The following is a 26,197-nucleotide window of genomic DNA, read 5'->3' as shown; positions in this document are numbered from 1 at the left end:
AGCCCTCGCACAGAAACAAAGACCCAACACAGCCAATAAATAAATAAATAAATAAATAAATAAATAAAGTGAAATTCTTTAAAAAAAAAATTAAAAAAATAAAAAATAAAAAAATAAAACTGGTCATCTGAGCAAGTAACCTTAACTTATTCCATCTGCCAGAAACACAATTTGGATCCAACTATTCCTTTGAGTTTTATACCCAAGACATGGTTAATTTTTTTTTTTTTGGGCCATGCCGCACAGCTTTTGGGATCTCAGTTCCCCGACCAGGGATTGAACCTAGGCCCTCAGCAGTGAAAGCATGGAGTCCTAACCGCTGGACCGCCAGGGAATTCCTTATGGCTAATTTTTTAAAAAACAAAAGCTATCAGGACTTTCCTGGTGGTGCAGTGGTTAAGAATCTGCCTGCCAATGCAGGGGATGCAGGTTCGATCCCTGGTCTGGGAAGATCTCATATGCCGCGCACCACAACTACTGAGCCTGAGTTCTAGAGCCCACGAGCCACAACTACTGAGCCCACACACCACAACTACTGAAGCCTGCGTGCCTAGAGCCCGTGCTCTGCAACAAGAGAAGCCACCACAATGAGAAGCCTGCGCACTGCAACAAAGAGTAGCCCCCGCTGGCTGCAACTAGAAAAAGCCCCCGTGCAGTAACGAAGACTCAATGCAGCCAAAAATAAATAAATAAATAAATAAATTTATAATAAATAAATAAATTGACTTTAAAAAAATTTTTAAAAAAGCTATCAGATCTCTGTATCTGTATATTATGTATGTCTATATGTGTACATTATAAGTATATGATATTTTTCTACCTCTGGGTGATATTGCCAAAATTAATTTCTTAAGAGCTCTATTTAATTGACTTAAAGAAAAACTAAGTATTTATATAAATCAGGTACACTCTTAGAAATATAGAAACTAACCCAAACGTTTTTCAAGTTCTCATGATCTGAGATAATCTTCGATAAATAAAAGCTCGTTTAAATTTGTTGGCTTAATGAAAATACGCATGTCTCCAGAGTTAGCAGTATTGAATGCAATGCAAACACACAACTTTTTCTACCTGAGTTTACTGATCAAATGAGCTCATGCTATTTGTTACACAATTTGTCAACAGCAAAAAAACAAAACAAAAAAACCCCTAAGATGATGGTTAGCTGTTTAATGTCTAATCCAAGCATCGCTGTTAAAAACAAGTGGTTTGGGGCTTCCCTGGTGGCGCAGTGGTTGAGAATCTGCCTGCTAATGCAGGGGACGTGGGTTCGAGCCCTGGTCTGGGAGGATCCCACATGCCGCGGAGCTACTGGGCCCGTGAGCCACAATTACTGAGCCTGCGCGTCTGGAGCCTGTGCTCTGCAACAAGAGAGGCCGTGGTGGTGAGAGGCCTGCGCACCGCGATGAGGAGTGGCCCCTGCTTACCACAACTGGAGAAAGCCCTCGCACAGAAACGAAGACCCAGCACAGCCAAAAATAAATAAATAAATAAACATTAAAAAAAAAAAAAAAAAAGTGGTTTTTTTTTTTTTTAATTATTTATTTATTTATTTTTTTATTTATGGCTGTGTTGGGTCTTCGTTTCTGTGCGAGGGCTTTCTCTAGTTGCGGCAAGTGGGGGCCACTCTTCATCACGGTGCGCGGGTCTCTCACTATCGCGGCCTCTCTTGTTGCGGAGCACAGGCTCCAGACGCGCAGGCTCAGCAATTGTGGCTCACGGGCCTAGTCGCTCCGCGGCATGTGGGATCTTCCCAGACCAGGACTCGAACCCGTGTCCCCTGCATTGGCAGGCAGATTCTCAACCACTGCGCCACCAGGGAAGCCCACAAGTGGTTTTTTTTAATGAAAATAAAAGTTTTTATTGAGTTAAATTAGATAATGGATTTTCACTGAATATCTAAATCATTTCTAACTAAAATAAACATTAAATGGTAAACATAAATGTATCTACTTTTGGCTTTTTAACTTTTACAGAGATGAAAAATATTTAGGTCTATTAACAAACGTTTTATGCCACACTGAAAAAATGTATTATGAAGAAGCATTTTAAAATGTATTTATAAGTTTGCTAATCTACTGCAGGATGTTCATATATGATAGACAGTTCACAATTGCCTGCTTTCTAGTTTTCACTGGGAAGCAAAGATTATAGTTAAAAAGGTCAGAAAGAGAGCTGAGAATACAAAATGAATCAAAGAGAAAATGTCAAAACATTTTGAGTAAGAAGTGTAAATTAACTCTGCACAAACTATGTGCATTGATAATGAGAAAATGCAGGCAAAGCAGCAAGCACCCCTTTGGAAGCTAAGAAGCACTGGAACGCCCATGAAAGCTTTCTCCTACTGTGGGACGATTTACTGTAATTTCTTGTTTTTCAAACTGTGATCACAGAACATTGATGAATTATGATTAACATGTACCTAAATAGAAAATATATATTTCTATATTAATCTGTATAGATAAATGGATAATATGTACCTTTAATTTATCTATAATTTATAGATAGATTTATATTTATTATCTATTTATAAATAAAAGAATAATTTCATAAAAGGCAAACTAGAATACATGCATGGCATATACTTAAAGTAGGAAATACATGTCAGCTTATTAAACTTTTTTTCAAATAAATTTATTTATTTATTTATTTGGCTGCATTGGGTCTTTGTTGCTGCGCACGTGCTTTTCTCTAGTTGTGGCGAGTGTCGTTGCCAGGCGTGGGCTTCTCATTGCGGTGGTTTCTCTTGTTGCAGAGCACGGGCTCTAGGTGCGTGGGCTTCAGTAGTTGTGGCGTGCGGGCTCAGTAGCTGTGACTCGCGGGCTCCAGAGCGCAGGCTCAGTAGTTGTGGTGCACGGGCTTAGTTGCTCTGCGGCATGTGGGATCTTCCCAGACTAGGGCTTGAACCTGTGTCCACTGAATTGGCAGGCGGATTCTTAACCACTGTGCCACCAGGGAAGTCCCTTAAACTTTTATTTCAGTTACTTATATGGTTTTATATATGTAAGTATGTGCTGGGCCATAAATACACTACATTTCTTACTGTGAAATGATCCAACACATTTAAAAGCCACTGTTCTTATGCCACAGTAAATTGAGCAACAAAAAGGGTCTATGCAGCCAGCTGAAAAGGCCAAAACAAGAACCACTTCCCTTTCTGCCCTGTACATAATCGATGATAACTCCTCAAGGCCAGGAGGTAATCACTCTCTGATAGGCTCATACTTTGTTGCCTTGACAGCCAGGCAGCAATCTTTGTTTAAAAGAACACCCCCGCTCCTTTCTTATAACTATTGCAAGGCTGGGAAATCTGCTGGTAGCTTACCAGATATTTATAACTCTGCCATCAGTTTAGAAGTTGTTGTCCCATCTTTCAAATCTTTATTCTGCCTACTTATCTTAGAGCAACTCTCTTCAGCAATAATGCAGGGATCCTGTTGCCCTTCCCTGTTCTATCATTCCCAGTATAGCAGAGCCATGTCAGAATGAGCCTCTACACTGTAATTTCCAAAAAGCATATGGTTTAACTATATTATGTAGAAAGAGTTTATATTCATTTAATGTAATGCATAGGCAATTACGCTATCCTCTAAGAGTAAATCTGAAATTACTCTGTAACAACTGCCTTCAATCATTTTTTCTCTAGATAAGCTTTGTAAGTTTTTGAAATTGAGAAAACAATATTTGAACTAATAAAATTGAAATTGTGAGAAAAAAATACAGATTGCTATAAAAGATCCCTTGCCAAAATCAATTTGTAAAAGAGCTAAGGCTTCTTACAGCTAGGTAAGCTTCTATAATTGCTTTTGAAATCTTTTTGTCACTTGGGTTAAATGAATAATTAAATATTATTTCACAATGATCCATGATCCTATTTAGTTAAGTGTCCAAACCTTTTGATCTTTTTGACAATCATCCCCCAAATCAAATTCTAAATGAAGACTTTTTGACCTTACACTACCTCTGGGATTTTTCCAGAGGGCCCCTGGAGCATCTCAAAGGATCTGTTCTCTTACCTTATAAAAACGAAGATATTAAAGTAATTAGGCTTATTTGATATGTTAAATTACATGGGAAGCACTTTCAAATAAGAAATAATACTGGACTTCCCTGGTGGCGCAGTGGTTAAGAATCCGCCTGCCAATGCAGGGAACACGGGTTTGAGCCCTGGTCCGGGAAGATACCACATGCCACGGAGCAACTAAGCCCGTGCGCCACAACTACTGAGGCTGCGCTCTAGAGCCCGCGAGCCACAACCACTGAGTCCACGTGCCACAACTACTGAAGCCCACACGCCTAGAGCCCGTGCTCCGCAACAAGAGAAACCACCGCAATGAGAAGCCCGCAAACCGCAACGAAGAGTAGTCCCCGCTCACGGCAACTAGAGAAAGACCGCGCGCAGCAGTGAAGACCCAACTCAGCCAAAAATAAATAAATAAATAAATTTATTGAAAAAAAAAAAAAAAGAAATAATACTAAGCCTTCTTTACGTTACATCTGTATAGGTATATAAGTGTTTCAGAAATTATATGACATTCCTGAGAATCTGATATGTCCTGGTATAACGTTATCATTCGTAATTTCAGCTATTATCTTTAAATGTTGTATGTCAAAGAAATAACCAAATTCTCTTGTCACCTGCATTATAATGAACTCTTAGATCTTTAACTTTTGCTATTTTTAAGTCTTTTGTCATTTATAGATAGTTATTGTTTTACTCTGATGCTTTGCAAAAATGTTCCCACAACCTGAAGGAATTTCATCTTCAAAGAGATTCATAGGAAAGACCTTGACAAGTACTCTAGAATGCAGGGTTTTTTGTTTTGTTTTGTTTTGTTTTTGGCCGTGCATAGTTCCCCCATCCAGGGATCAAACCCGTGCCCCCTGCAGTGGAAGTGCAGAGTCTTAACCACTGGACCGCCAGGGAAGTCCCTGGAATGCAGGTTTCTGATAACTTTAAGATCATAACACTGAAGTGGATAAAAATTTCTAAGACTTTAATGGCAAACTGATTGATTCATAAAGTTGCTAACCCAAGATCAAGATCAACAAGAATTAATTACAGGAGACTAAATGAACCTATAAGGATGATTATAAATTTTGACTTCTTATGCTGTTTCTCTAATGTTTTATTTTTCCAGATTTAACGAAACTTTTTCTCTTAAGCATCTATGACTTAACAGCAATTTGGTAAAAGATATCTTTGTAAGCAAAGATCAAATATATATCTTTTTTTCCCCTTCCTGATCCCTCCAGAATTCAGACTCATTATTCTTATTGTTAATCACAACATATGTATTTGCATAAGTTCAATAAAAATCTACTCTCCTTGTAACAGAAAACAATTGGAAATATTGGCTATTTTACCAAGGCTTTAACTAGCTTATCATATTCAAGAGAGATATACATAGACTCAGAAATAATCAGACAGTTTTAAGGAACTACTTGTAAAAATTGGCCTAGTACCTTGCTTTCAAGCTTCCAACAAGGTAAGCTTAAAAAGAGCTAATATGATCAATCACTATTCTCGCTGTGTTTATGTAAATAATCAGGCCAAATTTAATACAACCAAATTAGTTTTACTATGATTATCTTTGACAAAAAGGAGGATAATTATGAAGAGAGAAATTATGTTTGCACCTTTGTAGATACTAGATTCTTGTCCTGCTAATTATCTTTAAGGTTATACACCTGAGCTGGACTGGATCCTAAACTCTTCTAGTTTCATCATATATCAGACTACCAATCTCCAAACTAACGTTTCCAATTTCTCTCACCCTTCTGATTTCAAATCAATGAAAACAACAATTGCCCTTAAATCTCCTTGGAAGGGACTATAATAGGTCCTCCTCACTACACAGGTGAACGGCCAAACTTGAGACTCAAGCTTTGGGTACACATTTCACAGCTAAAGAAGGCTCCAACTGACATCCAGTCCTGTACAAGCACTGGAGACCTCTGAATCAAACTGACCAGGAACTGAAGTAGATGACAGCTGAAGGAGACAGCTTTCCCAAGATAATCAGACCAGGCCTGTATACCATATCCCACTGTTACTTCCTACCTTATCCTTTCCCTCTTTTTCTTGGGATGAAATGCTCTTATCTGTATTTCTCAGTCTACTACAAAAGGGGAAAACTTATCTAATTGTTGGGTTTGCCACCAGAAACCTTGATCTGTTCACAACAATAGTGAACCTTTAGTCCATACTGTAATGAATTTTTTTTCACTTTTCCCAAGTGCTACTGCTGATTTCACCTGGTGTTCCTTGATGACAGCTACAAAGTAAGATTTTTGAAGCTTCCCATTGTTCCACCCCATTAAGCCTCCCTGGTCACCTTAAACAAGAACTTCAAGGAGGCATACATGACTCCAAGTATGCCTCCATAGGGAGAACCTTTCTCCTTTGGGTCAGAATAAGTGCCAATGAAATGCATGATCAGAGATCTCTCCCGAACATCAGGAGTGCTAGCTGATTCCGCAGCCAAAGCAACAGCAACCCAACAATGACCACTTGACTCGTTGACTAAAGTAATTTTGGATAACTGCATGGCCTTTGATTATCAACTTGCTGAGCAAGGAGGCATTTGTACGACAGCAAATACCACCTGTTGCGTATAGATAAGTGCCTCTGGAAAAACAGAAACTCAGTTACACAAAATCAGGGAACAAGCCCATTGGTTACACCTTCCACCTGATGGCCCTTGCCTGGTCTTTTGACCTATTTAGCTGATTACCTTCAGGTGTGGGCTCCTGGCTTCGCACCATCATACAAACTGAACTTATATTAAATTCTGCTTCACATAATCATTTTTAAGCTTTGTGCCTGTTGCCTGTTAAATCTTTGTAGAAATGACTTACCCAAGAGAGTGACGTTAGCTCAACACTTCAAGATGATCTCCAATGCTTAAGACCTTGGTAAGATATAGAGTTGGTTTTTTTAAAATTTATTTATTTTTTATTTTTATTTTATTTATTTTTGGCTGCATTGGGTCTTCCTTGCTGTGCGCGGGCTTTCTCTAGTTGCGGCGAGCGGGGGCTACTCTTCATTGTGGTATGCGGGTTTTTCATTGCGATGGCTTCTCTTGTTGCGGAGCACGGGCTCTAGGCGCGCAGGCTTCAGTAGTTGTGGATCGCAGTCTCCAGAGCGCAGGCTCAGTAGTTGTGGATCGCAGTCTCCAGAGCGCAGGCTCAGCAGTTGTGGCGCACGGGCTTAGTCGCTCTGCGGCATGTGGGATCTTCCTGGACCAGGGCTTGAACCCATGTCCCCTGCATTGGCAGGCGGATTCTTAACCACTGCGCCACCAGGGAAGCCCCTTTTAAGGGAAGGTCTTGATCGAAAGGGGTAAATGTGAACATAAATAAAGGAAACTTCATTTTAAATGGAGTCAGGAAGCCCTAAAGGGGGGACTCTCAATACAGGTAGCACCAGTTGCAGTCTGCATAATCAGCAGGAAAAAGGAAGATAAGAATGTTACTTTTCTTCTGGTACAAGGGAGGACATTTTTACATAGGAATTTCACCTCCTGCTTTTAAAAGAAGGAAGGAAAATCCCTCCCAGCTCCAGCAACAACACTCTAACCACCACTTGCAGCCAGAGAGAAACTCAAAATCTTGAACTCTCCTTCTTCTCCAGAGAACTTCTCTTCAAACAGTCCCCCCTCAGTTTCCTCCCAAAATCTAATAAAAGCAAGTCACTCTCCTTTGTTCTCTGGATTTGCCTATGATTCCCCATTGCTTGCTTGTCTCAAATTGTGATTCTCTGCTATTCCTGAATAAACCCACCTTGCTGGTAAAATAACTGGTTGCTTTATTTTTGAGGGTAACAATGTACATAAATGTAAAATCACTGTTGTACACTTGAAAGTAATGTAACATTGTCAATTATGCTTCAATTTTAAAAAGTTTTACAAAACTCTAAATAGTACAAGGAATCCCTACTTCCTGAATATCTTTCAGGGTCAAACAATTTCCTCCCTCCCCAAGTTTCTGTCCTCCCTCCCCAAGTTTCTGTCCTCACTCCTTCAATTCAGCTACCAAATTTGAAATGTGTCTTTAAATCTCTCTTTCTAAAAGACCCTAGAGCTGTTTCATAAAGTTGGTTGGTTTAGGTCTAAAAATGGGGCCTACCTTACCCTTTTAACAGCTTAGATGTTCAATGCTTAGGTGCTTACTCTGAATGACTGAAATACTGTTTGGTACCTTTAGTTTAAATAACAAGTAAACCAAATAGAACTATTTTTTCTAAACCTTGCTCCTCCACATAATCAGGTAAATGCTTTCTGAACTGCCTTTAAAGGAAGTGGGAAGAGAAAAACAAAACTCATTGACAAATGGTGACAACGTGAAAATAATCAGCTGAGCTATCTGGACGAGAAGTTTCTCGATTTCATGGTGCTTCATCTTTAAAACTGCGTGGACTTCTTAAATCTTAGGATTCGTCCAAATTAAAGCAATCGAACACCCATTCCCACGTTGGTTTCTTCCGAACATGCGCCCTTCCCCCCATCCCCATCCCCACCCCACCCCCACCCCCCCCCCACCCCCGCCCCCGCCCTGGCCCTGGCGGTCATGCGCCAAAGACTGCAGCACCGGAGCTCGCGGCCCGCAGGCGCGGCGGACCCCGCCCCGCACGCCCGGCGCGGGGAAGGGCTCGGGGCCAGGAGCCCGCCTCTGCGGCGGCCGAGCCGGGCGCCGAGTGGGTACGCCGGGCCGGGGGTGGGGCCTGCGGCCATGGCACCGCCTGTGCCCGCCAGCCCCTCCCCGGACCGTTACTTAAGTGGCTCCCGCAGCGCCCCCGCCTCAGTGCGTTACTTACCTCGACTCTTAGCTTGTCGAGGACGGTAACCGGGACCCGGTGTCTACTCCTGTTGCCTGCGCCTGCTGACCCGTAGCCACCATGGTGAGTGGACCGCCGGCCTCTCTCGGGAAAACGGGGAGAAGCGAGCCCGGGGGAGCGCGGAGGGCCTCTAGCTAGAGAGGGCTGGCGCCACCGCTGTCCACTTGGAGGGCGAAGAGCAAAGCGAGGGCCGAGGATGAGAGTAGATAGATCCCGGTTTGTGGAGAACGGCTGGGGCCCGGGAAGAGGGAACGGAGGGAGCCCACCGCCTTTTTTTCTGGGACTCTGGAAGGGGATGGCGGGGCACTAGCTCTCCTTCACCGTGGTTGGGACTCTCATTTAGCCCTTAACTCCTGGGCGCGGTGCCCTCAAGACTGCATTCTTTTCCCGCGCGTTCCCATCCCCCCCTTCCCCCCAGCCTTTGGCGAGCGCGCGCGCGGGCTCTCCCCGCCCTCACTTCCTCCTCAGCACGAAAAGCGGAGGCGGGAAGGAGCTGGACACAAAAGCGCACGCGCGACCGTTACCTTCCCGCCAGGGAGTGGACGGGAGCCCGCCACTGCAGTATGCGCAGGCGCGCAGCGGCGCTGCAGGTCTATGGCTGAAGGGCGTGTCTCCTGTTACCCTGAGTTCTTTCTTTTAAAAAAATAAAAACGGTAAGATGAATGTGGAGAAGGACTCCTTATCGGTGTACTGCGCTATGCCAGTGTATTAGGGCAGCTAGCTCCCAACAGTCTGTAGAGGCCATCTGTCCCTCCCTGCCCTCTGCTGTGTTAGGAATGCGTGTGGGAGCAGGTGGTAGCGGTGAGGGGTTTTGAGGGAACGGAAATCGGATCTTGGTCCAGATCTGGGCCGCCGATAATCCCCTGCTGCGTCGTGACATGTGGAGGTGCTGGACTGAACTCAATGCCTACGGGAAGCGGAGGATGGTTGGCCATGGCTGCGCCTCTGCAGACGTGGCTGTTGAGAGCCTCTGCAGCTGCGCGGCTCCGCGAACCGCGGCGGGGGTGGTGCGCGGGCGCGGGCGCGCGCACCCGGAATTGCTCATTCATCCTTTGCCGCAGAGCCCCACCCCTCGTCCCTGCAGCCAGACATTTCCTCCGCCCTGTTCTGGCCACGTGCTTCCTGTGTTGGGAGCTGCCCAGAAATCTGGCCACCTACTCTAAAATGGGATTCTGGGGCGTGAGCGCTAGATGGATGACCTCCTCCTTATCTTGATCCTCCAAAGGAGGAAGCAATGACTAAGGTCTGTTCTTGATCTGGAAAGAGGCCTTCCCAATTTAGAGGGGAAAAGGAAATTAATTAAAACTAATGGAAATCAAAAGTATAGCCCTTCTCCTAGATTAAGAAAAAAAGCATTACACTGTAATTCGTTTTGAAAGGAAATTTGTAAGATGAAGTTTCCATAAACATTTTGTTCTGCTTCACAGTCATCACTAATTGGTTTTTAATGGTTTTTTTTTCTTCCCTCTCACAGCGTGAGTGCATCTCCATCCACGTTGGCCAGGCTGGTGTCCAGATCGGCAATGCCTGCTGGGAGCTCTACTGCCTGGAACACGGCATCCAGCCCGATGGCCAGATGCCAAGTGACAAGACTATTGGGGGAGGAGATGACTCCTTCAACACCTTCTTCAGTGAGACAGGCGCTGGCAAGCATGTGCCCAGGGCAGTGTTTGTAGACCTGGAACCCACGGTCATTGGTGAGTTGACCTCAGTAACCCCAATGAGTGAGATCCCGGGGGTCCGGGACAGGAGGTGTGTCCTGGGGGCTCCATTGATGCCCTGGGGTCGAGCAGACTTGTGCAGGTTGTTAGTGATGGGTGGCTGCTTCGTTTTCCTTTTCCAGATGAAGTTCGCACTGGCACCTACCGCCAGCTCTTCCACCCTGAGCAGCTCATCACAGGCAAGGAAGATGCTGCCAATAACTATGCCCGCGGTCACTACACCATTGGCAAGGAGATCATTGACCTCGTCTTGGACCGAATTCGGAAACTGGTATGTTTATTCTGAAGAATAAAGTAAATTAATGAACCTAAGGGAGATATTTGGAATATGCTCTTTTTTTCACACAGAATTGAAATGTAATAGTGAGGTTAATTATTCCTTTAAAGTTTTTTTTAAAGTTCAATTAAAATATGAACTATTTGATGTCATTTTATAAATATTAATAAAGATTTTTGATAAATGCTGAGTAAGGAAGGTCTACATTTTTAAAAAAACTGTTTCTTGTCAAAATATGATCTAAATCTTTGGAATTAATATGAAAAGTGAAAATATTTACTATGATTACTATGATGGTATCACAAAGAGCAATAACTATGTTTTTTCTATTCCTCTTTTCTAACAGGCTGACCAGTGCACAGGTCTTCAGGGCTTCTTGGTTTTCCACAGCTTTGGCGGGGGAACTGGTTCCGGGTTCACCTCCCTGCTGATGGAACGTCTCTCTGTCGATTATGGCAAGAAGTCCAAGCTGGAGTTCTCCATTTACCCAGCCCCTCAGGTTTCCACAGCTGTAGTTGAGCCTTACAACTCCATCCTCACTACCCACACCACCCTGGAGCACTCTGATTGTGCCTTCATGGTAGACAATGAGGCCATCTATGACATCTGTCGTAGAAACCTCGATATTGAGCGCCCAACCTACACGAATCTTAACCGCCTTATTAGCCAGATTGTGTCCTCCATCACCGCTTCCCTGCGATTTGATGGAGCCCTGAATGTTGATCTGACAGAATTCCAGACCAACCTGGTGCCCTATCCCCGCATCCACTTCCCTCTGGCCACATATGCCCCTGTTATCTCTGCTGAGAAAGCCTACCATGAACAGCTTTCTGTAGCAGAGATCACCAATGCTTGCTTTGAGCCAGCCAACCAGATGGTGAAATGCGACCCTCGCCATGGTAAATACATGGCTTGCTGCCTGTTGTACCGTGGTGACGTGGTTCCCAAAGATGTCAATGCTGCCATTGCCACCATCAAGACCAAGCGCAGCATCCAGTTTGTGGACTGGTGCCCCACTGGCTTCAAAGTTGGCATTAATTACCAGCCTCCCACTGTGGTACCTGGTGGAGACCTGGCCAAAGTACAGCGAGCTGTGTGCATGCTGAGCAACACCACAGCCATCGCTGAGGCCTGGGCTCGCCTGGACCACAAGTTTGACCTGATGTATGCCAAGCGTGCCTTTGTTCACTGGTACGTGGGTGAGGGCATGGAGGAAGGAGAGTTTTCTGAGGCCCGTGAGGACATGGCTGCCCTTGAGAAGGATTATGAGGAGGTTGGTGTGGATTCTGTTGAAGGAGAGGGAGAGGAAGAAGGAGAAGAGTACTAATTACCATTCCTTTCAGCCCTGCAGCATGTCATATGCAGAACTTCAGCTTCAACATTAGCTGACATGAGTAAAAGCTTTCTGACTAGATTGTCTTCACTTTAAACTGTGATCATGTATTGCTTTTCCATGTGTACCTGTAAGATTTTTCTGTCATGTCTGAAAAGTAAAGGCTTTAAGAAAGAAAGAGTTCTGTGCTTCTAAATTGGTTTCTCCAATTCAAGATGTGCTACCACTCCTACACCTGAAAGTCTCTGCAACAGGGTGGTAATATCAAGGATTTCACTCTAGAAATCTCTATGGGGGGAAGGAGCACATTGGTCTGGAAAAACAGAAGAGCTGGATTCTGAAACTGGTCTGTTAACTTCACCTCAACCAATATTTTTTGTTTTCAGATGTACAATCTAATTTTTTTTTAATTTTTGTTGGAGTATAGTTGATTTACAATGTTGTGTTTCAGGTGTATAGCAAAGTGAATCAGTTACACATACATCCACTCTTAGATCAACCAGTGTTGAAATCCAGGTCAGGGGGCTTGGGAAAATGTAAATTCAGATGAGAGTGGTTTTGCTAATCTAGATCTTGAAGTTATTGGGTAATTACAAGTTAGGTATGGGAAGTAGTTTTTAATATGCTACAAATACCACTGCTGTTTAAAGAGGCCTGCTAATCTATCAGTGGAACAAAAAAATCTTAGTGACCCTTGAACAGGTAAACATCAGGCTGGAGAATATTTGAGCAGGAAGATGTAAAAGCTGTTTCCCACCTGTAGGGAGGATGGGAGAAGAAAAGTTGCAGGATCAGAATTCTGGTGATCAAAAATCCTAGTATAGAAAAAAAAAAAGTGGGGAGTAAGCTATGTGCATGTGTGGGAAAGCGGCTGAGTGGCTGCTTTACGAGGGACGGAATGGCAACATTTGCAAAGGTTAGGATAAAAGTTTACAGTTTAAAGCACTTGGCATAGTTTACATTATTTCCAGTATATAGTTTGGCTACATCTAAAGTTGACTGTAGAGATAGGTTAAATCCCTTTGCATCTCGTTTGCCTCCGAGAAGATGTACATTTCAAATTCAGGAAGCACAGGGATTATTAAGGTCTGAAGACATTGATGTTTTGGTTTAAGAGTAGAGAAGACCAAAGTTTTACCAGTTTTTTCCCTAGTCCATAAATCTTATAAACTTAAAAATAGCTGTCCTCAACTGAAAAAATCTATAGACTTTTCAGAGAAAGCTCAGTAGGGTGGCACAGCAACACCCATATAGCCAGATACCACAGGTCCCAGGGGACGGCAGATCCCAGGGCTTTAAAGCACGGAGGGGAACCCTAACGGAATTAGTGACCAAATGCAGATAGGATTTTGAGTTACTGTTGAACTCTCAGAGAAAGACCATCTTGAGAGATGACTAAAGATGACTAAAGAGGGAAAGAACTAGGCTGGAGCCTGGGAAACGAAAAAACAGGGGCTTTTCAGGAAAAGCACACACTAGGTATCCAGTGTGCCATGGTGCTTTTTTTAGGAGTTCTGAGGCGCAAGGCAGGGGCAGGATAGAGAGGAAGCCAGGGTTTCAACTATATCTAATGTTTTATTTTTATTTTTTTGTTTTTGGGGGGAGGGGTGTTTGTATTTTTAAGAAAAGATCTGTAGTAAATAAAGCGTTATGACTGCTTGGGTGGTAGGTACATAGATGTTTGCAATGCCGTTATCTATTGTCCAAAAACTTTGTGGCTTAATGTATGTGTATAAAAAAGAAAAAACTATGTATATATTTTTATATGTAAAACCTCATGCAGTTTCTGAGGGTCAGGAATTCAGGAGCACTTTAGCTGGATGGTTGTGACTCAGGATTTCTCATAAGGTTTCAGTAAAGGTGTTGACTGAGGGTGCAGTTATCTGAATGCTTGATTGGAGCTGGAGGTTTCATTTCCAAGGTGGTTCACTCATATGCCTGGCAAGTTAGTGCTGGTTGTTGGCAGGTGGCCTTAGTTCTTCACCACATGGACCTCTCCATAGGGCTGCTTGAGTGTCCTCATGACATTGGAGCAGTCTTCCCCCAGAGTGAGCTAAGAGAAGGTAAGTTGAATACCACAAAGTCTTATGACCTAACCTCGAAAGTCACACTCAATTCTACAATATCCTGTCCGTTACACATGTCAGTCCTATTCAATGTGGGAGGAAACTACACAATGATAGGAGGCAAGTATCAGTGGGAGTTATATACAAAACCCTAAGGGTTAATGTTTCTATCAAATAGAATACCAATTATCCTTTTCTCCTGTATGCTTGAAATATTTCATTTTTTAAAAGAGGAAACCTATAGAGGGAAGGGATTTTCCATTTTCTACAATTCAAACTCCAATTTCAGTGTCTGGTTGTTTTTTAGAACAGACACCTCCTATCTACACTCCTAAACTATCCAGTCCCCTTTATACCCTAGTTATTTGGTTGTTGATCTGACTTGCTGCTCAAATTCAGTATTTCCCTCTGTCCCCTCTGTTCCCATTCATCTTATAGGTCAAGATGATAACTAGCAGGTACTAGTAGTCAAAGCCTTTGGTAATATGAGATATTCAGTGTGGGACATGGGGGTGGGGGGTGGGAAAAGGCTATATTGAAATGCCGAGGCAACCAGGAAATGCCATCAAGCGTTCCTTTGGTGGGGGGTTTGAGAGTATTATTATCTACATCTCTGCCCCAGCAGCAATCACAGTGCCTGGTAAGGTTTAGGGCTCACAGAGTACTTTAATGGAAGTAAAAATAAATAATGATTATTTATTTCACTCTTAAGCCAGATTCTTTATTGCTCTCTTTAATATAAACAGCAAACTCTAGGGTTTTGTAAAACACATTCACATTCTTACCAGGCCCAAGTCTCTTTTAGCACCCTCTGAGAAATTGAGCCTCAGGGTAGAGAGGCCTTGGAAACAGATTGACTGAGACACTTGATTCCTTGTTCTAGTCGGGCTCTCTGAACCTTCTGGGCCTATTTCCCCTTTTGCACTATAGAGTTCCATCCTGTCTTTCTCCAGGTGTGTGGGGAGTTGAGGGGTGGCAAATAGGGCAATCAAGTCTGGAAGGACTTGTAAGCTTAGAGTTGTGTGTCCAAGCTTGGGAAGTGAGGGGCAGGGTACCCCAGGACTTGACAGCTCTGCTCAGCAGGACACCAGAGCCACTGCCAAGGAAGAATGAACCATTTATTTAGAAAAGAAATAGAAAGAAATAAAGCTCAAGGAGGGTTTACTTAGAGATGGCGAGGGTGATGATACTGATAATAATGATTATTAACCTTAACAACATCAACACCTTCAATTTATACCCACCCACATTTAAAAATTTTTTTTAAATTTATTTATAATTATTTATGGTTGGTTGCATTGGGTCTTCACTGCTACGTGTGGGCTTTCTCTAGTTGTGTCGAGCAGGGGCTGCTCTTCGTTGTGTGCGGGCTTCTCATTGCGGTGGCTTCTCTTGTGGCGGAGCACAGGCTCTAGGCGTATGGGCTTCAGTAGTTGTGGCATGTGGGCTCAGTAGTTGTGGCTCGCAGGCTCTAGAGCACAGGCTCAGTAGGTGTGGTGCACAGGCTTAGTTGCTCTGCGGCATGTGGGATCTTCCCAGACCAGGGCTCGAACCCATGTCCCCTGCATTGGCAGGCAGATTCTTAACCACTGCGCCACCAGGGAAGTCCACATTTTACAAAATTTTAACACCATAATATAATGCTTAAGTGCCTTCACAACCCAGCATTCTCAGCCTCACTGAGGTGACCTTAAAATGGGAGGAGCCCACTACTTCGTTTTTTACAGAGGACAGATTCAATTGGCAGGGAAGAAAGGAAGTGATACCACAGCCCTGGTCCTGCCTTGTAGGACCAGGTTCCTTAAATATTGCCTGCCAAAATGTCACAAGAAATAGGGGTCTTTTAGCCCTATGGAGGACCAGGGCTATGATTTAGGGACATGCTCAGATTAAGAGTTTGAGGGAGGGAGGAGAGAGATGCCATTTTCCCCTCCCATTCCCATCAAATTCCTGGCAAATTCTTTAATGCCCTGCAGATGGCACCACTGACAAGGAGTTCTCTGCCCAGAAAAGTCAAGCTCAGATTTGTGAACTCTGCTCTCCCTGTCACTTTGGAGCTGAGCCTAAAAGATACACCACAAACAGGAAGTGACTGACCTGGCATTCACGGGCTTGTCACTTTTTGTTCTGTCCATTCCTGGAGGCAGCTGAGCCTCCTGCTAGGCCACTGTGAATCAGTCAGCCACAGGAATCCCCACACTGTTGGAGCTCTCGACTTCAGCTCCTGCCTCTAGGGTGCTTCCCAGGGTGGAATGAGTTTAAAAATATGGCCTTGGGGTCAACATGTAATAATGGAGGAGCATGTTGCCAGATCAAACTGAACTCAATACTGATACAAAATTAATAACCACCCGATGATGTGGACATCATCATGTAGATACTGATATCACTGTGTTTCAGGGGCCAGCTTCTTCCTCTCTGCCAAAATAAATACCTTACCCCACCCATCCATCCCTCAACTGACCAACCCATCTCCCAACTGACAGCCTGCTGTATGTTACTGTGTCCAGCAGTGATGGAATCAAGCCCATCACCTCATTCCTGGGGCCTTCGAACACTCTTCTCTCTGCCTATAATACCTTTTACAACCATAACTGATCCCACCACTTTTGCCCAGTTAACTCATACTCTCTTCCTTTGATGATGAAAACCCAAGTGTCTCCTATTCAAGGGCTTGAAGGCTAGGTAAGACTAGGTCAGATTCTCCATTATATATTTTCATAGTCTAAGAATTAATTTTGAACGAAAGCAGATTTATACTTTTAACTCTGAAAGCTAAAGGTGACTGTCCCTATACTACCTTCCTTTTTTCTCCAGGCCCAAAGATCTAAGATGCCTCAGGAAGACACTATAGGGTGGACAGTGGCAACAAATGGAGGTAGAAGGGAAAGCTGCTGTTCTGTTCTAAAGATTCTTCATAAATAATATCCTTCAGGGTGGTCCAGTGGCTAAGACACCATGCTCCCAATGCAGGGGGCCCGGGTTTGATCCCTGGTCAGGGAGGTAGATCCCACATGCCACAACTAAGAGTTTGCATGCCGGAACTAAAAGATCCCACATGCTTCAACAAAGATCCCGCATGACACAACCTAGACCCAGTGCAGCCAAATAAATATTAAAAAAAAAAAAAAAAGTCCTTCAGCCTCTCTCTGGCCCAGCTTTAAGGTCTCAGCTCTAATGTCTCATGATACTAGCATGCAGGAACTTCTACTGGCTCACATTGATCAAATGCATGTGTGCCATGAGTGAAGGTGTGACCCAGCTGCCAGAACAGGCTGATGTCACCTTAGACATTCCTTCTATACAACACTGTGTAAAGCTAGGCAAGTGAGCGATCCCACCATCCTCTTCACTGGTCACCCTACTATGCAAATTGTTACCCAGTTCTGGGCACCTCAGGAAGGAAATGGACAGACAAGTGAGTTTCCTCCAAGGGGTAAGTAGAATGGCAAGGGGTACTGGGTAAAGCAACTCAGAGAAATGAGGATGTTTAGATTACAAGAGAAACCCATGAAGAGTTGCTGTCCAGAAATGGCAGCAGGCTCATTCCTTAAAACCCAGAGAGCACAGTAAAGGATGAGGAAGAACATTGCAGCTCACTTTGTAACAATTAGCTAGGCCTAACAATGGACCACAGTGCCATCCATGTCATGAAGGACAAACAGGCAGAACTGAAGGCTTCTAATATCCTTCTAAGATTCCCAGAGTCTAAGATTTCACAAATTTTCCTGGTGTCTCAAGAATCTTTAATTATGACTATTCTCTCAAGTATTTTTGGAGAAGTCAGAGATAGGTAGGAACAAAGGAACAGAATCTCTCAAAACATGTTTCTTAAACCCTTTCCCTCACCCCTGCCAACAACAAAAACAACGAAAGTTCTCAGACCCAGAGAGGCCTTGCCTAATGGGAACCTTTGGTTTTCTGGCTTCCCTGGCAGCCTAGACAAGAGGGCAATTCCAAAGTTGCTGGTCTATTTCTAGGAATTAGTCCAATTTCCATCAGAGATAAGGAAGAAAGTTTATAGCCTGTCTTAGTTTGGACTGCTATAACAAAATACCATAGATCAGATAGTGTAAACAACAAACATTTATTTCTCAAAGATTTGGAGACTGGTAAATCCAAGATCAAGGTGCTAGCAGATTCAGTGTCAAGTGAGAGCCCTCTTCCTGGCTTGCAGATGGCTGGCGGTCTTCTTGCTGCGTCCTCATGTGGAGAAGAGAAAAAAACTTTACTCCCTTCCTCTTCTTATAAAGATGATAATCCCAGGACTTCCCTCATGGTCCAGTGGTTAAGACTCCACACTCCCAATGCAGGGGGCATGGGTTCAAGCCCTGGTGGGAGATCCTGCAGCAGTGGTCCCCCCCCAAAAGAGAAAAAAGATAATCCCATCATGAGGGCTGTACCTCTTGACCTCATCTAAACCTGATTACCTCCCAAAGGCCTCACCTCCTAATACATCACATTGAGGGTTAGAGTTTTAACATATAAGTTTTGGGGGGACATATTCAGTCCATGGTATTCTTAGAGTGAGCAGGAATTTTTCCGTATTTATTGTGTTTTCTGTGGGAAAATTAGGACATGTAGGTAAGCAAAGAGAAAATGAAAATAACCTATAATCTGAATGAAAAGTTTTTGAAGTTTTCATTTAAAAAAAAGAGCAACTTTTCCTAATGCCCCTTTCTGTCCCTCTCCCATCCCAGTCACCTCTGGGATGGGTGGCCCTGGGCCTTCTGTCTGCTCCTCTCAAAGTGCTGTTCAGCAGTAAGTCTTCATCATTTGGAAGCTCAAAGGTAGCCCCACAGGAAGGAGCAGAACAGTGAGCCCTTTAGATAGAAATGGAAGGTACCAGGGTTCTTGAGGATACTGAAGTTCAAGTTTTAGCCTTCTATTACACTAAGTATCTAAGCAGTAATGAAGGGAATACAGAACTAGGGGGGTATATCTACTAAGAGGCAACTGCAGAATACTGGGGAAAAAGGAGGCTTTGGAGTCAGAGAGACCAAGTTCAAATCCCAGTTACACCACTTACTATTGTAGGTCCTTGTACAAGATACTTAATCTGTTTGAACTGTTTCCTCATCTATTAAAAAAAATAAATAAAGTCTATTTTGTAGGATCCTTGTGACACCAAATAAACTAATCTTTGTAAAGTATCTGTTAATGCTTAGCACTTACGGTAGGCTCAGTCTGGATTAGTTCCCTTCCCTGTGTTGCTTGAGGACATTGAAATTTACTCTCCCCAGTCAAGATGGCCCCTTCCCTACTAAGAATAGGTAACTTATCTCCTGGACAGATCAAATCCACAAACATTGTTTCAAGTGTTCACTGGGACAACTGCACTGGGTTAAGAACTGGTGTTGGAATGAAAGGGGTGAATTAGAAGCCAAATACAGGTTTCCAACTCTCTAAGGGGAGAGGAGAGGAGAAAACACATAAATGGTGGTAAAGTTAAACAACACAAAAGATTTAAATAACACCTCAAGGTAATGAATGGTCCGAGACGGTGCATATATGTCTAACTGGTCACTGAACTATACAACTGGATGTTGCTTCGGGAGTTTAGAAAAGGGGGAAATCCCTTCAAGAAAAGATGGAAGAAAAGATATTTGGGTTGAGGCTTGGAAGTACATAGGATTTGGACAAAGGGAGATTTGGTAAGTTTATTATTATTATTATTATTTACTTATTCAGATTGATTTCAATCTATTTTGTTAACCAGATTGTCTTTTTAAAAATTTAATTTTATTTATTTTTTTATACAGCAGGTTCTTATTAGTTATCTATTTTATACATATTAGTGTATACATGTCAATCCCAATCTCCCAATTCATCCCACCACCACCACACCACCACCATCCCCCCTTGGTGTCCATACGTTTGTTCTCTACATCTGTGTCTCTATTTCTGCCTTGCAAACCGGTTCATCTGTACCGTTTTTCTAGATTCCACATATATGCGTTAATATGCAATATTTGTTTTTCTATTTCCGACTTACTGCACTCTGTATGACAGTCTCTAGGTCCATCCACATCTCTACAAATGACCCAATTTTGTTCCTTTTTATGGCTGAGTAATATTTCATTGTATATATATGTACTACATCTTTATCCGTTCGTCTGTTGATGGGCATTTAGGTTGCTTCCATGACCTGGCTATTGTAAATAGTGCTGCAGTGAACATTGGGGTGCATGTATCTTTTTGAATTATGGTTTTCTCTGGGTATATGCCCAGTAGTGGGATTGCTGGATCATATGGTAATTCTATTTATAGTTTTTTAAGGAACCTCCATACTGTTCTCCATAGTGGCTGAATCAATTTACATTCCCACCAACAGTGCAAGAGGGTTCCCTTTTCTCCACACCCTCTCCAGCATTTGTTGTTTGTAGATTTTCTGATGATGCCTATTCTAACTGGTGTGAGGTGATAACTCATTGTAGTTTTGATTTGCATTTCTCTAATAATTAGTGATGTTGAACATCTTTTAATGTGCCTCTTGGCCATCTGTATGTCTTCTTTGGAGAAATGTCTATTTAGGTCTTATGCCCATTTTTTGATTGGGTTGTTTGTTTTTTTAGTATTGAGCTGCATGAGCTGTTTATATATTTTGGAAATTAATCCTTTGTCCGTTGATTCGTTTGCAAATATTTTCTCCCATTCTGCGGGTTGTCTTTTTGTCTTGTTTATAGTTTCCTTTGCTGTGCAAAAGCTTTGAAGTTTCATTAGGTCCCATTTGTTTATTTTTGTTTTTATTTCCATTACTCTAGGAGGTGGGTCAAAAAAGACTGTGCTGTGATTTATGTCAAAGAGTGTTCTTCCTATGTTTTCCTCTAAGAGTTTTATAGTGTCCAGTCTTACATTTAGGTCTTTAATCCATTTGGAGTTTATTTTTGTGTATGGTGTTAGGGAGTGTTCTAATTTCATTCTTTTACATGTAGTTGTCCAGTTTTCCCAGCACCACTTATTGAAGAGACTGTCTTTTCTCCATCATATATCCTTGCCTCCTTTGTCATAGATTAGTTGACCATAGGTGTGTGGGTTTATCTCTGGGCTTTCTATCCTGTTCCATTGATCTATATTTCTGTTTTTGTGCCAGTACCATATTGTCTTGATTACTGTAGCTTTGTAGTATAGTCTGAAGTCAGGGAGTCTGATTCCTCCAGCTCCATTTTTTTCCCTCAAGATTGCTTTTGCTATTCGGGGTCTTTTGTGTCTCCATACAAATTTTAAGATTTTTTTGTTCTAGTTCTGTAAAAAATGCCATTTGATAGGGATTGCATTGAATTTGTAGATTGCTTTGGGAAGTATAGTCATTTTCACAATATTTATTCTTCCAATCCAAGAACATGGTATATCTCTCCATCTGTTTCTGTCATCTTTGATTTCTTTCAACAGGGTCTTATAGTTTTCTGAGTACAGGTCTTTTACCTCCTTAGGCAGGTTTATTCCTAGGTATTTTATTCTTTTTGTTGCAATGGTGAATGGGATTGTTTCCTTAATTTCTCTTTCTGATCTTTCGTTATTAGTGTATAGGAATGCAAGAGATTTCTGTGCATTAATTTTGTATCCTGCAACTTTACGAGATTTGGTAAGTTTAAAAAGAGAATGTGTAGTGTCTTTTTGCATAGTGTTCTGAGTGGTAATTTAGTAAACAAAAGCTTTCACCAATTCTAAACATAGGCAATGGAAAAAAGTTATTGTGCTTCCAATGGATTTGTAAACAAGGACTCAAGGACCTGTGGGCAAATAAATCAGATTGCTGCTGGGCTCAAAACTACTTTCTCAAGGGAAGTCTTCTAGACTCTTTCTCTCAGTTCTGAGCTCAAGTTTGTCTTATACTATGAGGTTTCCGGTTTATTTGTTTATTGATATTTTGCCTCTTAAAGTTCACTTCAGTTGTACATTCTGGATGATGATAAGTCTTTAAGCAGAGTTTATGTTAGCCAACTGTTGAAAGAATCAGATGTAATAGTCTGTGACTTGGGTGAGGTCACAGCACTTTGTAAACTGTAAAGGACTGTGAGCATTAGATTCATAGATTTGGAAGTAATCTTAAGGGTCTTCTAGTTTTGCAAATGAGATCAAGCATAGCCCAGGATGACAGTGCTAGAACCAGAACTCAGCTCTTCTGATAATTAGCAATGCCTGCCATCTTTCTCACTACATTTACCAATATTTGAGCGCCTACATGAATTAGGCATGGGGCTAAGAGTTAAGGAAATAACCACATTCAAAACAAATATGATTATTTCCCTTTAGGAGCCTATACGGGGGAAACAAACAAATGCAAACAAATTAAATTATGGCAACTTGTGATAAATGAAATTACAAAAATAGGTTGCTTTAGATAAGGCAGTGGGGTAACATTTAAGCTCAAACCTGAAGGAGACCAGAGCCAACCAAAAGTGAACTGGGAAGAAGCAGGGGAAGGGGAGAGCTCTTCCAGGCAGAGGAAACAGCAAGTGCAGAGCCCTGGGGAAGGAAAGAGTTTCGCAGGGTCCACCAGGAACTGACCAAAGGTCAGGGTGAAGATGATGCCAAGTTGAAGCAGTAGAGAGGTGCTAGCTCACAGGTCACAAACTCAAATGCACAGCTGGGCTGACAAGGGCATGTTTGTTCAAATTTATTAAAGATTCTGTGAGCCAAACAAAACACAGCATGTCTAATGCAGCCCAGAGGCCACCATTTTGTAATCCCTGAGGGCCTTTTTTTTTTTTTAACATCTTTATTGGAGTATAATTGCTTTACAATGGTGTGTTAGTTTCTGCTTTATAACAAAGTGAATCAGTTATACATATACATACGTTCCCATATCTCTTCCCTCTTGCATCTCCCTCCCTCCCACCCTCCCTATCCCACCCCTCTAGGTGGTCACAAAGCACAGAGCTGATCTCCCTGTGCTATGCGGTTGCTTCCCACTAGCTATCTATTTTACGTTTGGTACTGTATATGTGTCCATGCCACTCTCTCACTTTGTCACATCTTACCCTCCCCCCTCCCCATATCCTCAAATCCATTCTCTAGTAGGTGTGTGTCTTTATTCCCGTCTTGCCACTAGGTTCTACATGACCTTTTTTTTTTTCCCTTAGATTCCATATATATGTGTTAGCATACTGTATTTGTTTTTCTCTTTCTGACTTACTTCACCCTGTATGACAGACTCTAACTCCATCCACCTCACTACAAATAACTCCATTTCGTTTCTTTTTATGGCTGAGTAATATTCCATTGTATATATGTGCCACATCTTCTTTATCCATTCATCCGATGATGGACATTTAGGTTGCTTCCATGTCCTGGCTATTGTAAATAGAGCTGCAATGAACATTGGGGTACATGACTCTTTTTTTTTTTTTTTTTTAATGTTTCTTCTGATTCTTTTTTTTTTTTTAATATTTTTTTAAAATTAATTAATTAATTAATTTTTTATTTTATGGCTGTGTTGGGTCTTCGTTTCTGTGCGAGGGCTTTCTCTAGTTGTGACAAGCGGGGGCCACTCTTCATCACGGTGCGCGGGCCTCTCACTATCGCGGCCTCTCTTGTTGCGGAGCACAGGCTCCAGATGCGCAGGCTCAGTAATTGTGGCTCACGGGCCCAGTTGCTCCGCGGCATGTGGGATCTTCCCAGACCAGGGCTCGAACCCGTGTCCCCTGCATTGGCAGGCAGATTCTCAACCACTGCGCCACCAGGGAAGCCCACATGACTCTTTTTGAATTATGCTTTTCTCAGGGTATATGCCCAGTAGTGGGATTGCTGGGTCATATGGTAGTTCTATTTTTAGTTTTTTAAGGAACCTCCATACTGTTCTCCATAGTGGCTGTATCAATTTACATTCCCACCAACAGTGCAAGAGTGTTCCCTTTTCTCCACACCCTCTCCAGCATTTATTGTTTCTAGATTTTTTGATGATGGCCATTCTGACCAGTGTGAGATGATATCTCATTGTAGTTTTGATTTGCATTTCTCTAATGATTAATGATGTTGAGCATTCTTTCATCTGTTTGTTGGCAATCTGTATATCTTCTTTGGAGAAATGTCTATTTAGGTCTTCTGCCCATTTTTGGATTGGGTTGTTCGTTTTTTTGTTATTGAGCTGCATGAGCTGCTTGTAAATTTTGGAGATTAATCCTTTGTCAGTTGGTTCATTTGCAAAGAGGCTTGTGGAATCTTAGTTCCCAGACCATGGATTGAACCTGGGCCCTCGGCAGTGAAAGTGCCGAGTTCTAACCACTGGACGGCCAGGGAATTCCCAGGGCTTGGTATTCTTACTTTAAAGCAGGTGAATTTCCAAGTGCAAATGGATTGCTTTTGAGGGATTTTGAGCAGGGACAGATCTGATTTGTGTTTTAACAAGATCGTTAAAGTACTTTGGCTTGAGATAAAGATAAGAGTTAAGCACCAGGGTCACGGGATAGGCCCAAGCCACCTCCCTGTGCTCTCCTTTCCTTCCCTGCAACAGAGCCAAGGACCCAGCCAGCTATCTTCTCTTTCTATCTCTTCCCACTCTCCCCACTGGATTCTCTTCACTCCAAGCTTCACTGCTAAAAGGGAAATCAGCTATTCACGTCCTCTCATTATCTTGCTACTACCAAAGACATATATATATATGTATACATATATACATACACATGTGTAGTATATTATATATAACATACACACAAATACAAATATGTATGTATATACAAGTATATGCTTTTTATTTCCCAAGGTTCTACTTCAAATCACTGGGGAAACAGAATAGAGATAAAAGTACATGCCCTGTTTCAAGAGTACAGAATTCATTTGTTCATTCTGGCCCCTGACTCTTGCTCAGATAGTAACGGGACACAGTCTAGTCCTTTAGAATTGCGCTCTTATTCTTCAGTGGGGGGCTTTGCAAAACTCAGCCCTTCTTTTAAGTTTCCCTGTACTGCTCCCTCCACCTTAGAGGAAGGGTTTAACTTCATGAAGGTGGGACTTCCCAAACAGTACATGTATCAAGGTCACAGGAAGGTAACTTGCATCCCTTGTGACAACCTCTCACCATTTTCTAATCTCTAAAATGCTAATCATAATACCTTTCCCTGGGTAAAATGAGATAAAATCTATAAAGTGAGTGGCACATAGTAGGTGGTCAGCTAATGTTTGACTCAGCCCATGATCCCCTGTGGGCATTTCCTCACAAAGTTTCAGATGGATATTTCTGTAGTTTGTTATCCACTTTTCTTTGGTATTTGTTCTAGCATACACTAGGGCTCCCACAAAAGTGACTGGGTGAAAACTCCGTGGCGGCAGTGGGTTCCTCACCCCACAATAAACACTTTCAGAAAATGCTACTACGCAATGGAATATTACTCAGCCATAAAAAGGAATGAAATTGGGTCATTTGTAGAGACGTGGATGGATCTAGAGACTGTCATACAGAGTGAAGTAAGTCAGAAAGAGAAAAACAAATATCCTATATTAACGCATATATGTGGAACGTAGAAAAATGGTACAGATGAACCGGTTTTCAGGGCAGAAATAAAGACACAGATGTAGAGAACAAACGTATGGACACCAAGGGGGGAAAGCGGGAGGGGATGGTGGTGGTGGTGGTGGTATGAATTGGGAGATTGGGATTGACATATATACACTAATATGTATAAAATAGATAACTAATAAGAACCTGCTGTATAAAAAAATAAATTAAATTAAAAAAAAAAGAAAATGCTACTACGGGCCTTGTGTTACTGAGCAGTGGTTACCTTTCGGAACCCTATGGTGCTGTCACATCCCACCTGGATGGCCTGATCCAAATGGCTTATTTAACCAAGGTCACACTCGTTGCTTATCAACTACGGGAGGTGAAAAAGTCAGTTGCTTAGTTTTAGAACGAGCACCGGTAAGCCCCAAAGATCCCGCCTCTTTCCACGGGGCGAGCCTATCAGCGTTCCTCTAGTGAAGAGCGGCAGCTCCGTAGGAGCCAATGAGTTCCGCTCTCTG

The 26,197-nt window shown here is 42.5% G+C and overlaps 1 protein-coding gene across 1 annotated transcript; it reads left to right on the top strand.

The window, feature by feature from the left end:
• The first annotated feature begins 8,750 nt into the window (after positions 1 to 8,750).
• Positions 8,751 to 12,348, top strand: TUBA1B (tubulin alpha 1b). The gene is made up of 4 exons (XM_036865168.1): positions 8,751 to 8,902; positions 10,314 to 10,536; positions 10,683 to 10,831; positions 11,184 to 12,348. The coding sequence occupies exons 1-4, from the start codon at positions 8,900 to 8,902 to the stop codon at positions 12,162 to 12,164; spliced, it is 1,356 nt and encodes a 451-aa protein (XP_036721063.1). The 5' UTR covers positions 8,751 to 8,899; the 3' UTR covers positions 12,165 to 12,348.
• Positions 12,349 to 26,197: the final 13,849 nt, after the last annotated feature.

The sequence above is a fragment of the Balaenoptera musculus genome, chromosome 10 (assembly GCF_009873245.2).
Source record: "Balaenoptera musculus isolate JJ_BM4_2016_0621 chromosome 10, mBalMus1.pri.v3, whole genome shotgun sequence".
Lineage (NCBI taxonomy): Eukaryota > Metazoa > Chordata > Mammalia > Artiodactyla > Balaenopteridae > Balaenoptera > Balaenoptera musculus.
The sequence above is the reverse complement of the archived record's forward strand: the minus strand, read 5'-3'. Positions and strand labels throughout refer to the sequence as shown.